This window comes from Lampetra fluviatilis, chromosome 2 (assembly GCF_964198595.1).
Source record: "Lampetra fluviatilis chromosome 2, kcLamFluv1.1, whole genome shotgun sequence".
NCBI classification, from domain to species: Eukaryota; Metazoa; Chordata; class Hyperoartia; order Petromyzontiformes; family Petromyzontidae; genus Lampetra; species Lampetra fluviatilis.
The window spans coordinates 29,955,348-29,969,379 of record NC_136276.1 but is presented as its reverse complement, the minus strand read 5'-3'; the positions used below and the strand labels follow the sequence as shown (position 1 = coordinate 29,969,379).

At 47.0% G+C, this 14,032-nt stretch overlaps 1 protein-coding gene across 1 annotated transcript; it reads left to right on the top strand.

Moving 5' to 3' along the window:
* Positions 1-3,548: 3,548 nt before the first annotated feature.
* LOC144938339 (7-alpha-hydroxycholest-4-en-3-one 12-alpha-hydroxylase-like) lies at positions 3,549-13,243 on the top strand. Its single transcript, XM_078866192.1, has 10 exons — positions 3,549-3,643; positions 4,286-4,409; positions 7,095-7,273; positions 9,110-9,268; positions 9,446-9,564; positions 10,064-10,245; positions 10,941-11,118; positions 11,621-11,808; positions 12,533-12,684; positions 13,099-13,243. The coding sequence occupies exons 1-10, from the start codon at positions 3,549-3,551 to the stop codon at positions 13,241-13,243; spliced, it is 1,521 nt and encodes a 506-aa protein (XP_078722318.1).
* Positions 13,244-14,032: the final 789 nt, after the last annotated feature.

The following is a 14,032-nucleotide window of genomic DNA, read 5'->3' as shown; positions in this document are numbered from 1 at the left end:
AACAATATAATTTGTTGCCACCTAGTGGAATCTTTAATAAAATAAATTTGAGTGGTTTGTTTTAATAGTGAGTATAGAAACAAACAAGATGTATTGTAAGAGTCACTTTATTTTTCATTAATATTAAAGAAGTGAAGTTGCCTTTACATGCTTAAGCTGTTAATTTATGCATTGCATGGGTGGACCTTATCCTTATCAATCATCCAGACATTTGCCCCCCCTGAGAGATTTTGCAGGAGCCGCCACTGATCGCAGACAATAGCCAACATCTGCCTTCATCATATTTACCATCACTAATATATCTGTGTCATTGTCACTAATCACCTTTACCATCACTAATATATGTGTCATTGTCACTAATCACCTTTACCATCATCTGTGTCATTGTCACTAATATTATCTTCACTTCCATTGTCGTCATTGTACGTGCTATGAAGAACGACCATGTCCCTAAAACGTCAGCCATTATATATTTTAACTTTTTAAGGCCGCAGTATTATTGACGAATATGTTGAGTTGTTTTGTTATTCGTGCTCGTGCGCCACAGCAAGCACAGCAATATCACTAAAAAATGTGTTAAATCATCACGAACACCATCATCACTAACATAATTGCAACCATTATCATACCTGTCGACCCATACGGTTCACCCGTATTCTTGTACAGGGAAATTTAGTTTTTCGGTCCATACGGCATACAGCCGTTTCAGTACGGGCAAAACAACCCCATAATTTTTGTCAATTTGTTTGTGTTTCTCCCTTGGGACTTTGTAGGATGAATGTTGTATAAGGGCACGGGGTGACCAATAAGGTGTGAATTTGTAATACGGTAGGCACCGATAAGAGGACAAGTATGCATTATCATCACTAAACATCAGTACATCATCACTTACATCCCTAACATTATCATTATGATCGTTATTGCTAAATTGATTTCTCACATTGTCAAAAAAACACATCCAGAGGTGGGTAAATTGAGTACCATCTCATGAGGTGCACCGCGCGGTGCAGATATATTTAGAGCTGGGTAATCAATTACTTTGAAAATTATCGGTGCAATTACTCAACGAATCGGGACAACAGGAAATGTTTGTAAAAAAAAGTCTCTCCTTTCGTACCATGTGTGCCGCTGGACGGGAGATGGTAGGCTTGGCTTGGTGATATCATCATCATCGTCAGCAGCAGCAGATGTGTAATACTGGACATGGCTTGCAAGGGGTTTCTCACCTCTGGGAATCAGAATGCCGGGGCGACCACCAATTTAAGTGAGCCCACTCAATTGACTTAAGCAATAAATCGTCCCAGCTCGTAGGGAGATTATTAACAGCGGGTGTTGGAATGAGAATGTGCCCTCGCCATGTTCATGTGGAATTTTCACCACGATGTTTGAGACGAGCATTTTTGTAGAGCTTATGGAATAGCGTATTGTGTTATACTGTGTAGCGTTGTATTGTATTATGTAATTATGTATCGTATTATATGGTTATGCTGGTTACTCATTAAACATGGGATGTTGGGCCACGTGCCAACGTTGGCCCACTATTTTGCATGTGTAGTGCCATAAGAGGGGAGGGGCTGCTGGGGGCTCTGGGATCCTAGGCAGATAAGCCGTCGGCGCCAGGCGCTAGGATCCCAGGCAACCCAGATGCTTAAGCCCCTTGGCGCCACCAACGGGGGGGCTGTGTGTGCTCTGTGGGATATCTGGGGGCGCACACAACCCCACCCCTCGTTGGGGACGAGGCATAAAAGGGCAGCTCCCTGGCCGATCGGGGCCAGTTGCAGCTCAAGACCCAAGACCCAAGACCAGCCAGCTTAGGACCCTGGACCCCCTCGTCCCGCTTGTCCTTGTAAGGGCGGGACGCTGTGAGGGCCAGTGGTGGGACTCTGGGACTCCCGGCTCTACGTCCTTGAAAGGGCGAGTTCCGAGGAAGCCAGAGTCCAGACCCGCACCTTGGCTGGGTCGGGTCAGATTAGCCTCCCCTAGGGTAATTGTAGCCGGAGGACCCCAGATCGTGGCCAGAGTAGTGTATCTAGGCTGTGTACCTAGGCTGTGTACCTAGGCTGTAACAGAGTATCAGGACTGTTGGAGTGTTGTATTGTAATAAAGAAGTTACCTCTACAAGTGTCTCCGGAACCCATTACACATGTTTACTGCGTAACGCTGAAGCAGCTGTAGTCACCTGAATGTACGTCGTGTGTTCCCCATGTCGGGTATCTTCACCAGAGGTGTGGACTCGAGTCATGTGACTTGGACTCGAGTCAGACTCGAGTCATGAATTTGATGACTTGCGACTCGACTTGGACTTGCATAACAATGACTTTGTCCCACCTATGAGATGTGGACTCGAGTCATGTGACTTGGACTCGAGTCAGACTCGAGTCATGAATTTGATGACTTGCGACTCGACTTGGACTTGCATAACAATGACTTTGTCCCACCTCTGATCTTCACCAACCTACACTGACCAGTGCGGTGAAGCTCCGTCACGTATCTTCCCACCCAAGAGTCAGGCAATCTTATATTCGGTCCTGAAATCACTTGCAAGTCTGATTTCATCAACCATTGCGACGGCACCGTGCGTGTACGTGCCAGTACACGCCACAAGGGATAATGCCGGATAATGAATTTAATCTCATAGTGTCATTCATGCAATTGTATCTCAAACGCTGTACAATGATTACACGGGTTAACAATAATGACAAAGTGTCCAGCAAGGAGATGGAGCAATAAAATTAGGTCCTTGTGCAGCTGCTTTGTGGAATTACTGCATCGCGGCATTGTGAGTGATGGAGGCCTTCATCCAGCAGTGGATTGATTATAATTACGACTGCTGATGCCAATATTGTTATAAAGTATCGTATAGTATGCAGTGATGGATTCTCTTGTGATATATCATGCACGTTAATTTGTGCTGGAAGTGTTGCATCATTGTTTGTATTGTATCATTGTGTTGTGGTGCAATGTACGACTCCCCTAGCCTCGTGTGAGGATCACCTACCCCGAGTCCCCACTCCTACCCCCGACGAACCCCGGTTACGTCCCGGGTCCCCCTTTAAATACCCTCCCGGGGGCATGACGTCACCGTCCCCCAAGGTCCGCCTGACGTCACGTTCTGTGACGCCACTCTCTCCGAGGGCGAGCGTAACCTGACGTCACCCACTACTCCTCTACATTCGTGACTGCAGGGATTCGTCTTCTTGGTTCTTTCGGTAAAGTCACGTAGAATGGAAGTAATAAAATAATATGCTTTAGTTTTTATTATTTTATTATTTCCATTCTACGTGACTTTACCGAAAGAACCAAGAAAACAAGGAATTTATCAAATTTGTCCCAAGACACCGGCACCTGTGGCCTACTGTCCTTCGAACAATGCCACGAGATATTTAACGTCCACTGAAATGCAGACGGTGCATATTCATTGTTAACACAACACAACATGACAACTGCAATGTGAATCTCTACAACAAGAAAAATCGCTCCTGCTGGGCTATGCCACCATCCCGTGTTGTATTGTGTTGTTTTGTGTTGTTGTGTAGAGGTGATACAACATGGCTGGCTCAGTCCTGTTCACGTCCTCGTGGGTCGTGGGGTTCCTCGTCATCGCCTTCATCGTTCTCGTCCTGTTCATCATACGCAGAAGCCGGTGAGCGAGCCTCGCCATTCCTCACAACTGCTCACTACAACATCTCAACATTTATCACTGCAACACTCCTCACACTATATTATTGATTATTTCGGTAATGTCACGTAGGTAGAAAACTTAAAATAAAAATAATGAAATAAAAATTACAAAATAGTGATTTTAATAATAACAAATATAAATAATAAATTGGAAATTATAAAAGCAAAAAAACCCACGACGTTTCATCGCTCCTCGCCACACCTCACTGCTCACCTCTACAAACTTACCACTCTGCACCATGAATTACTCACTATACCTTGCCATTACACTCACCACTGCTCACCATTACACACTTAATACTCCTCACCAAACCACACAGCTACATAGTCCACCATACCTCACCACACGACTACACACCTCGCTGCACCTCAACAAACCAAACCATATCTCACCATGACACAACTCACCACTTCACACCTCACCACACCATTGGGTATCATGGCCCACAGGACCATAGCCCTGGTGCACTGCCCTCTGGGCTATAATGCCATTCGTCTTCCTCTTGCCCCCTCCCCTCATTCCCTGGCCTTGCTCCGTTCCCCCCACCTCAATGCCGCCCCCCCCCCCGTTCCCCACTCATCGATGCCCTCCGTGCTCCCCCAGACGCCCAGGAGAGCCTCCCCTTGATAAAGGCCTCATCCCATGGCTGGGCCACGCCATCGAGTGCCGGAAGGACATGTACGCCTTCCTGCGGCGCATGCAGCGCAAGCACGGAGACACCTTCACGGTCAGCAGTGGCAGTGGGGACAATGGGAATGACAACAGCAGTGGGAACAACGGGAGCAGCAACAATGAAAGTGGGAACAATGGGAACAGCAGCAGTGGGAATAATGGTAACGGTAGATGGAGTGGGAACAATGGGGACAGCAGCAGGGAATAACAGTTGGGATTTGGGTTGCCGCAGGTACAAAAAAAAACCCAGGACATATCGTGGGAAGCAGAATGTCTCATAATTCCAAAATAGGGCAGATCAACATGCAAGTGCATCGTCGTGAGTTGTATATTGTTATTGTGAAATTTACACAACACAAGAAGTTTAGAAGACTTGCAGATTTCCGAGTATGGCATCTACATGAAGAGGACGTCCTGGGAAAACCAGAACAGGTGGTAACCATACTGGGGGCAACCTTCATCTCCATATAGACATTTTCTGAGGCCTAGGTTACGAAAACTAAAAGTATAAACTTTTTCTTTTAACATTTTGGAGACACCAAATTTATACATTTAGCTTTTCAGGTTTGTATAATTATAACGTTTTCTCCTATATTTATCTTGAGCTCCACGTTACATCCTTCTTTGTTAAGTTATTCTATAGTTTCCTGATTGACTAAACTGATATTATGGGGATGTGGAATTGTGCGCCGCTCACATTAATATTTCACGGCTAAGTGTGGACTAAATTTCTGATTGCGAATGACTAAATTAAATCCAGAGACTAAAGCCTAGCTAAATATCCTTCAACTAGACTAAAACTATGGCTAAAATATAACATACTCTTTGGTTCTTTCGGTAAAGTCACGTAGGTATAAAATAAATCACGACGTTTCGGGCGCAACACAAACGTCCGTCATCAGGTGGGAAAGCATGGTCTGCTGCTGAGGCAAAGCGATGGTCTGCTGGTGAGGCAGCAGACCATCGCTTTCCCACCTGATGATGGACGCTTGTGTTGCGCCCGAAATGTCGTGATTTATTTTATTTTATACCTCCGTGACTTCACCGAACGAACCAAAGAGTATGGATTCCTGCAGTCACGAAAGCTTCAAATCAAGATTCAAATATAACATGCTTACTAAATTAACACTGTACGCGTGTGCACTTAAAAATCATGTCTGCCAGTCTAGTGTGTGCCTGGTAAAGGCACCATGGTGAAATCGCTGCCACTTATTGGTGAATGGCGGCTGTTGTTGTTGTCGTAGTGAAGTATATAGCGCATTTCACTACACACCCGGTGAATATAGTTAGATTTTTACTCATGACCAACATCAGTGGCAAATATTTGAACCAATCTTGGGCCTCCTCGAGGTCAACGCAGCCATAATTTCATAGCTGATGTGGCACACTCGAAATGAAGGACGTGGGCAGGTGCTCCAAATCGAGGGCAAGCACATTTATTTATTGTGGTTAATATTAATCTTGTGAAGAACCGCACCGTCACTCTGTAAAATGCAACAGCGCGTGTTACACGCAGAAATCCTTCCGAGACGCCATTAACCATGTGGCTGGTTTACACGTGCAGTTATTCATTAACCCTTTATCTTAAACCCAATTCTACTACTTATAAACCATCCTTGTCTTTGACAATCACATTTGCACATCACTATTCGACTATAACTTTAATCTTAAGCTGTATGTCTATCTATACCATCCACTTATATCGGTATATTACACCCATTATATGTACTGTATGTGTACAGTATACGTACTGTATCTCACCATTGTACAGCTTACTACTTTACATGTGTTCTATTCTCAATAGCATTGCAAGTAGTCATACTCTGGGTACATGGGCATGATTATAGACTAAACAGTATTAGAGTTAGAGAATTACAATGACAGTAACTAATTACAGTGCGTCATCCCTTTACAATGCACAGTGCTAAAACGCCTCTAATTGCATATATCACAAACGAACAATTCAAAGCCAAGCTTAAAGTCTAGAACAAGTCTAGAACATTTATATAACGATCAAAAACAACCTTTGGGTCCTTTACCTGAAAAATGCAACAGCGCGTGTTACACGCAGCAATTATTCCGAGACGCCATTAACCATGTGGCTGGTTTACACGTGCGGTTATTTATTAACCCTGCCAGCCATCTACAGGCCCGACTCAGTCATCACATGCTGCTGTACACACATGCATTGATGCACTGCACAGCACATCAGGACCTTCACAGAACCACACTTTACTCCCTTGCTGCACAAGTACATAATAAAAAGAGTGATCCATTCCTAATGTGCCACACTGATGTGGTGTGTAAACATAAGGCATTGGTGCGACAAAAAGGCAGCACGGAATGCTTCTGGCCGAAGCACTCTCTCATGTGCCGTGACCACCTTGATCTTCCTCCTGTCTCCTGGTTTCAAGGATGACATCGACAATTTTCAGCAGTTCTGCTGAGTATTCATGTGGCTGCACAGATGAATATGGGAGACATAGCGCTTGTTACATTGAATGCAGAACCACGTGGGTGGTTGGGCCGATCTAGATCGACGCTATCTTTGTTGCTGGTGCCGCATCTCCTCCCACTGCGCATCGTGATTCTTGTAAAAAAATTGGACAGTTGCCAGCCGCTTGCACTTCTAGCTGGCCTTCACGTTTGCTCACTAGCAGCAACTTGCTTCAGCATCCTGCGGAGGCCATACGCCAGATCTTTAGTTGTCTTTGCGTATCCGCCCCCTGCGCCACCGCAGGTGTGCTTGGGCGGACAGTACATGACGTTCATACTGGACCCACACGATATGATGGCCGTGGCACGCGAGGCACACTCCATGCTCGACTTCACCGAGTTTGCGCGCAAGCTCGTTCTCAGCGTCTTCAGCGTTAACTTCAAGGTCGAATTCTGCAAGGCGACAGAAGCCCTCAATGTCAGGTGCGGCGCCTCAAACAACAGCTCACACTACAACACACTCACGGTCTTGTATATGTGGGTGCAGTGGTAAGATAGTTTAAGATAGTGAGAAGGGCCTGGGTTTGATTCTCGACACGGGTGTCTTTCTGTCGTCTCCCTGTTCTGAAGAGTGTGAGTATGTGAGTTTCTGTGTAGAGTTTGTATGCTCTTTACTTGCCCTGCATGGGTTACCTCTGGGTTCTTCAGTTCCCGACCATAGTAAAAACTATAATTAAAAATACTATAACTGCTATAGGCCAGGACCCTCTTGAAAAAAATGATTGAGACTCATTAGTGACTAGATTCAGATTATTCAAATCCAATTACTTAGCAGTGCCAGCTCGCCACTCTGGCCCCTGAGTCACCCGGCCACTTCCTAGTCAAATTTGTCGAAGAAACAATAAATACGCATTCACCCCCATTGTACAAAGGTATTTGTATAACCTAATATACAGGGTGTTTAAAAGAGATGGACTCAATTTCAAAGCAGTGTATTTCACGATGGCAACATGTTAAAATTACACAAAAAGTTACAAACGGTTTAATGAGTTATCAGGTTTTACTAACCATTTTAAAAATGCTCTATGTGCCCTCCACCTGCTGTACGGACAACATCGAGACGAGAGTTGAATTCGTCCTAAACGCCTCTCAAAGTGTCTTCTTCCACTGACGTCACCGCTGCCGTGATTCTGTTTTTGAGGTCATCCAGATCAGTCGCTAATTGTGGCACAAAAACACGGTCTTTTGACGTATCCCCACAGGAAAAAGTCGTAGGGTGTGATGTCTGGGGATCTTGGGGGCCAAGAGTGTAGCGCCAAGTCTTGGGGTCCCGTGTGATCTATCCAACGTTGAGGCAGTGTGTCTTGCGAATGACTGAGGCTAGGGGCTGTTTGTGCGCTGGGAGAGGCATATAGCGGTAATCATTTGAAGCTCATTTGGTAAGAGTTTCATTCATGGGCGGTTCGTGGTTGCAGAGCTATAGCGATTTCAAATCGGGTCCATCTTTTTAAAACACCCTGTACATATGTTTTGCATCACTTGTGTTGTTTTATCCAGGCCACCTCTCCCCCCCCCCATTACCCCAGATAATCAAGAGTTTACAGTACTTCTTTCATATGGCAGGATGGAAAAGCAACAGTTTTGAAACGTAGTTGAATCCTAATTTTTTTTCAACCAATCCAAGAAGGCAATAGATGCTGTACGGATCACACCGACACCGCCAGGATGTTGCTTGGATGGCACATTCGTCGGTGAAGAAGACTGAATTCACTGAATCTAACGCCCATTTCTAAATATGTATATGCATGCTTGTATGGACTATTGTGTGTGTGGGTGGCGAAAACATCACAAGTTGACAGTTGGGAGCACAGGTGGTGCATCTGCCAGTCATCTGAGGCAGTCAACTCATGGCACCTGGGTGTGTCCCCTGACCTTCCAGCTAGCCTTCAACACTTCACCGTGGCCTCAAGGTGCACCTAGTCTAGCTCAAGCGCCGTGGTGCTGTCACCACTACTTAGTGGTGATTGGCGGTTGTTGTTGTGCTCTTGTGTGTTCATGCAGTTGCCATTCACGGCCAACATCCGTGACGAATATCTGAACCGTTTTTGGTCCTCCCCTTGGTCGACTGAGCCATAAATAAGTACCTGGTGCGGTGTGTAAACATCGGCACAGGGGAGACAAAGACAGCCAGGCGTGGTGCCAGCCACGAAAACCCCGTCGGGCACGTGACGGCCTTAAAAAGGCCACAGGGGGGGATCTTTATATTTGTTTGCTCCCGAGTGCATGTACGTGTGTTCGTGTATGCGTGTCGCCTCACAGCCACCTGCAGGGCAAAGGGCTAGTGGACCTGACGGATGCAATGATGTCCCAGCTGCACCTGCTCATGGGGCCAGGTTCGTTTGACGAGGGGAATGGCCGTGGGGGGTGCGGGGGCCACAGGGACGCCAAGTGGCACTTCTGCTACGACATCGTGTTCAGGTGCGCCGCGCCAATCACCGCTTCACCTCTCTCGCCCCCTTTTGGCATTTTGCCCATTATTTTTATTGCAGTTTTTCAACATCATCATCGTCGTCGTCGTCATCATTGGTGTCATCGTCACCATTACCATTGTCATCATCATCGTCAATGAGTAATGACTGTCCGTGCTGCGTGTAGAGCCGGCTACCTGGCTCTGTATGGCCAGGAGCAGAGCACGAACTCCCTGGAGGTGTTCAAGGAGTTCCGCAAGTACGATCAGCTGTTCCCTGCCCTCGCCACGTCCACGCTCTGGCCCGGTATGACACAACTGTCATGATACGTCTCTCAAGTATCTTTTATAACTGCAGTGCCCGGAGAAAACCCACGGGCACGAGTGGTACCATAAGCCTGTAGTGATTTGATGGATTGTCACGAATGCAACAATTCAACAAAAAAATCGACCCTCTTTTTTCCCGTGTCTGTTTTCTGCCATGCATGTTATGTTTCAATCTGTCTTGCATGGGCCGTTCGCGTAACTATATGCCCACCCACCCACTTACCTACCCATTTAGCAACTCGCCTACCCACTCACTCACACGCTCACTCGGCCACTCGTCTACTCAACTACCTACCCACCCGCTTACCCAAGCTCCCACCTGCTCACCTACACACTCACCTACCCACTGACTCACTGAACCACCCACCTACCTACTCAATCACCCTCTTGTACCCATGCTGACTTGTCTACTGGGTGCATGTTTTTTTTCTAACGCCCATCTCCCTCTGTCCCACACCCCGTTTTTCCCCCCATCTCAGCCCAGAGGAATGAAGTGGAGCGACTCCAGTCATGGTTCTGGAAGCTCATGGGGGACACGCTGCTGCGTGCACGTGAGCACCTGAGCCCCTGGCTCCTGAGCCATGACGAGAAGCTGATCGAGCTGCAGGGCGACAAAGAGACCCGCGATCGCACCTTGTTCATGCTGCTCTGGGCCTCGCAGGTGAGACGACTGAATCAGCTCTGAAACGGAATGAGTAACGACACCTACGGTAGATCATCGATTATCGGGAGGCTTTGGGCGGGGGGGGGAAGGATTCACCGGATTTAAATAAACACCGGATAATAATCACATTATTTAAAATGGCATTTTTATCACATCATTGTATAACAATGTTTTTCGGTGTTGTGTAATGTGTTTTTTGTGTTTAAAATGTGTTTACGGTATGAATTTGGCATAAAGAAACATACAAATGGACAAAAAATAAGTATCCTGTAAAAAGTTACTGTATTTACCATACCGTACTTACCACTCCAATCTTGAAGACTCTGCATGGGGTGATGATACGTATTACGCTCTTGTTTCAACAATCACGTGTTTGATGACCGCCGGACTGATGGAGCCTTTAGATCGGTGCTCCGGCGAACGCCGAATTACACAAACGCAAATGCATTCTGCGCGACCTCTCACCCAGTGTATAAGAGGAATGGTGTGATGCCTATTATTTAATTGCCGCTTTTGTTAAATATGATAGCAACATTTTTTTTATACTTGACTACAAGAATGTAGTAAGGCAAGCCAGGAGATGGCGCCCTCAATACGCACAGGCACAGATGGATTTTGTTGAAATTCTGTGATCTTCCAACCTCGCCTCCTAAGTGCTCGATTACAGGCTTGAATGTCCCCCACGTGACCAGGGTAACACGGGCCCCGCGTCGTTCTGGATGCTGGCGTATCTGATGAGGCACGCGGACGCCATGGCGGCCGTGCGCGCCGAGGTGCAGCAGCTGCTGGAGGCGACGGGGCAGAGCGACGGCGCGGAGACGCGAGTGATCTCGCTGACGCGCGACGCGCTCGTCAACACGCCCGTGCTTGGTGTGTCCAGTCACCCGTTTACTCACCTACTCACCCACCCACTCAATAATTTACCCACCTGCCCACTCTCTCACCCACCCTGCTCGCTTATTCACTTACTCACTCAACCACTCACCAACTCACTCGCTCAATCGCTTACTCGTTTCCTCACTTAATTACCCACTCACTTACCAGTTCACTCACTTGCCCACTCGCTCCCTCACTCTATCACTGCCTTACACACCTCACCACTCACTCTCTCACCCCGCTTGCATTCTCCCCCACTCACTTGCTCCCTCATCCACCCACCCACCTGCTTAATTGTGAGGGGTGGCCATCACCATGCCTGGCCACCTTTGTTTCTACAATGCTGTTGCTTACACACTGCATCAGGTCGATCTTAGGAAGGCCCAGGATCGGTTCAGATATTTTTTGACCGAAGTCGGCCGCGAGTGGGAATCGAATAGGTTAATTGCACATTGTACCAACCAATTCTCTACCCGTGGCCCCTCGCCCCATGCAGACAGCGCCATTGAGGAGATGCTGCGCCTACGCTCGGCTCCCATCCTCGTGCGTGCCGTCCAGCAGGACATGACGCTAAAGGTGTCGGGCGCCAGCGGACCGGGCCCCAAGCTCCGCGCCGGCGATCGCGTCGCCATGTTCCCTCACCTGAGCCCCCACATGGACCCCGAGATCCACGTGGATCCCGAGGTGGGGGAGGCTGCTGTCCGTGCGTGTCTGTCGTAGAGGCCAGGGCAGGTGCTCCGGTCTCTTCCCACATGAAGAAAAACACTCGTTAAGACGGAATGATCAAGATGGCCAATTTTGTAGCAGTGCAGTGAGTAATCATCGTAACAATATATTCGTCATGCTGCGTCTTGTCCAGTATGTTAAAGAGTGTTTGGCATGTGAGAGGAAACCAGCACACCTGGAGTAAACCAGAATACTTAGAGAAAACCCACCATGCATGTGGGGGGTTAACGCTAACAATCCTACACAGATTTGTTTAAGAATCCAATTCTGTATTGCAATCTCATGGCTACCTTGTGGCCGAAAGCCAACAACATCAGAATCCCTAAAATACAACTAGACATATCAGTACTAAAAGGCTCAATCCTGCTTAGCTTGTTAGATTTGATGGGTACATTCATTGCGATTTCATCGTAGAAAAGTCGGTTGCTGATCTATCTCAATCGTGAATTTGTTAAATGTGGTATAAAAGTCATCTTCATGGGTTTTCTTAAGACTCATCCCACGCAAAAACACTGAAAGATTTATTTACTAAACCATTCCAAGTAGGATCGTGAAAGTCTTGAGCACCTGATTAGGCCATCCTCTATTTCCACTCAGCCTGAAAGGGGTGAGAACCCCATGGCAACTGCCTTGCAGCTCACCTGCTCATCTGTGACGCGTTGTCTCATTCTGACAATGGCAGGAGTTTAAGTTCGATCGCTTCCTGAACAAAGATGGCTCCAAGAAGACGGACTTCTTAAAGTCTGGGCGCAAGCTCCGGTACCCCACAATGCCCTGGGGTGCCGGTGTGTCCATCTGTCCCGGTCGATTCTTCGCCACCAACGAGATCAAACAGTGAGTTCCCCTTTTGTGATGAGGGCTGGATTAACGCAGGGTCCTGATGGATTGCAGCCTGGACCAAACACGTTCCTTCGGAGTGGGCAGGTAAGAACTTGGTTGGACAGCGCATTCGTGCACGACAGAAAGCTCGCGGTCACGTGACGCACTTCAACCAATCCGGGAGCGTACATGTTTGGAAGGGGCTATGCACGACAGACAAATAATCCCTGGTGGGCAGTGTGGAACTGTTATTCCTACCTGTAAATTTTTGTTACCCCTACAATCTCTAACTTTAAGTGGGGGGGGGGTTGTCGTGTTTGTGCGTATGCATCAATGTGCGTGCGTGTTTCAATGTGTGTACGTCAATGTGCCTGCGTTAGTGTGCATGCGTCAATGTGCGTGCATGCGTGTGTGCGTGGCTCTGCTCAGGTTCATTGTGCTGATGCTGATCCACTACGACATCGAGTTCTGCGACCCCGCCACTAAATTGCCAGACATCAACGTCTCGCGATTCGGATTTAGCGTCATGCACCCAACGCACGAAATTTTATTTCGTTACCGCCCGCGCTTCTGAACAGCGGTCACCACTACCCTCCTTGCCCGGTCTCTAACCCTGCCCTGCTGCTCGTTCTCCCTCTCCTCTGTGAATTTGCAGTTTGTATCTCAGACATCTCTTAAACTTGACGAGAATGACTGTTTCAGTCGCTTGAAACTGTTCTTTCCTCTTTGATTGTTCAAATTGTTTGCTTAAATTCTTGTCCATGCTACCACCTGTCAATCTGTCAGTACATCTGTCAGTCCATTTCTCACTTATCTGTTGGTTCGTTTATTCATCTCTGTATAGATATCTGCCCATCTGTGTATGGTTGATTCTGTGCTGCATGACTGTATCTCCACCTGTTTGTCTAACTGTCCGTCTTTCCGCACCCCGTTTGTCCATCTACAGAGTTGTTTATGTCCCTGTTCATATGTCTGCCCACCTGTGTATCTATTCTTATATCCATCCTGTCATCAGTCTGTCATGATCATAAATCTTCCCGACTGCTTTAGTTGAATTCAATGACGTAAGAACTGGGTGCTCCAACCCACATAGGATTCGAACTTTATCTGAATTTGTGCCTTATATGGTAAAGACGTCTTTGGCATGGAAATAAAGTGTTGTGTTTTTCAATTAAAAGTTGTTTGGAAAAAAAATACATCGGCTGGATGAATACATTACAGTATACGCATCCTGCAAACAACATTTCCTATTCCCGAAGAGAATAAAATGTATCTTGTAGAATAAATGTACTATTGTTATGTCTAATTTTTAAATCGCGTCGTCGTTCATGCACATTGCATCTCACAATCGTCGAGGAACCAC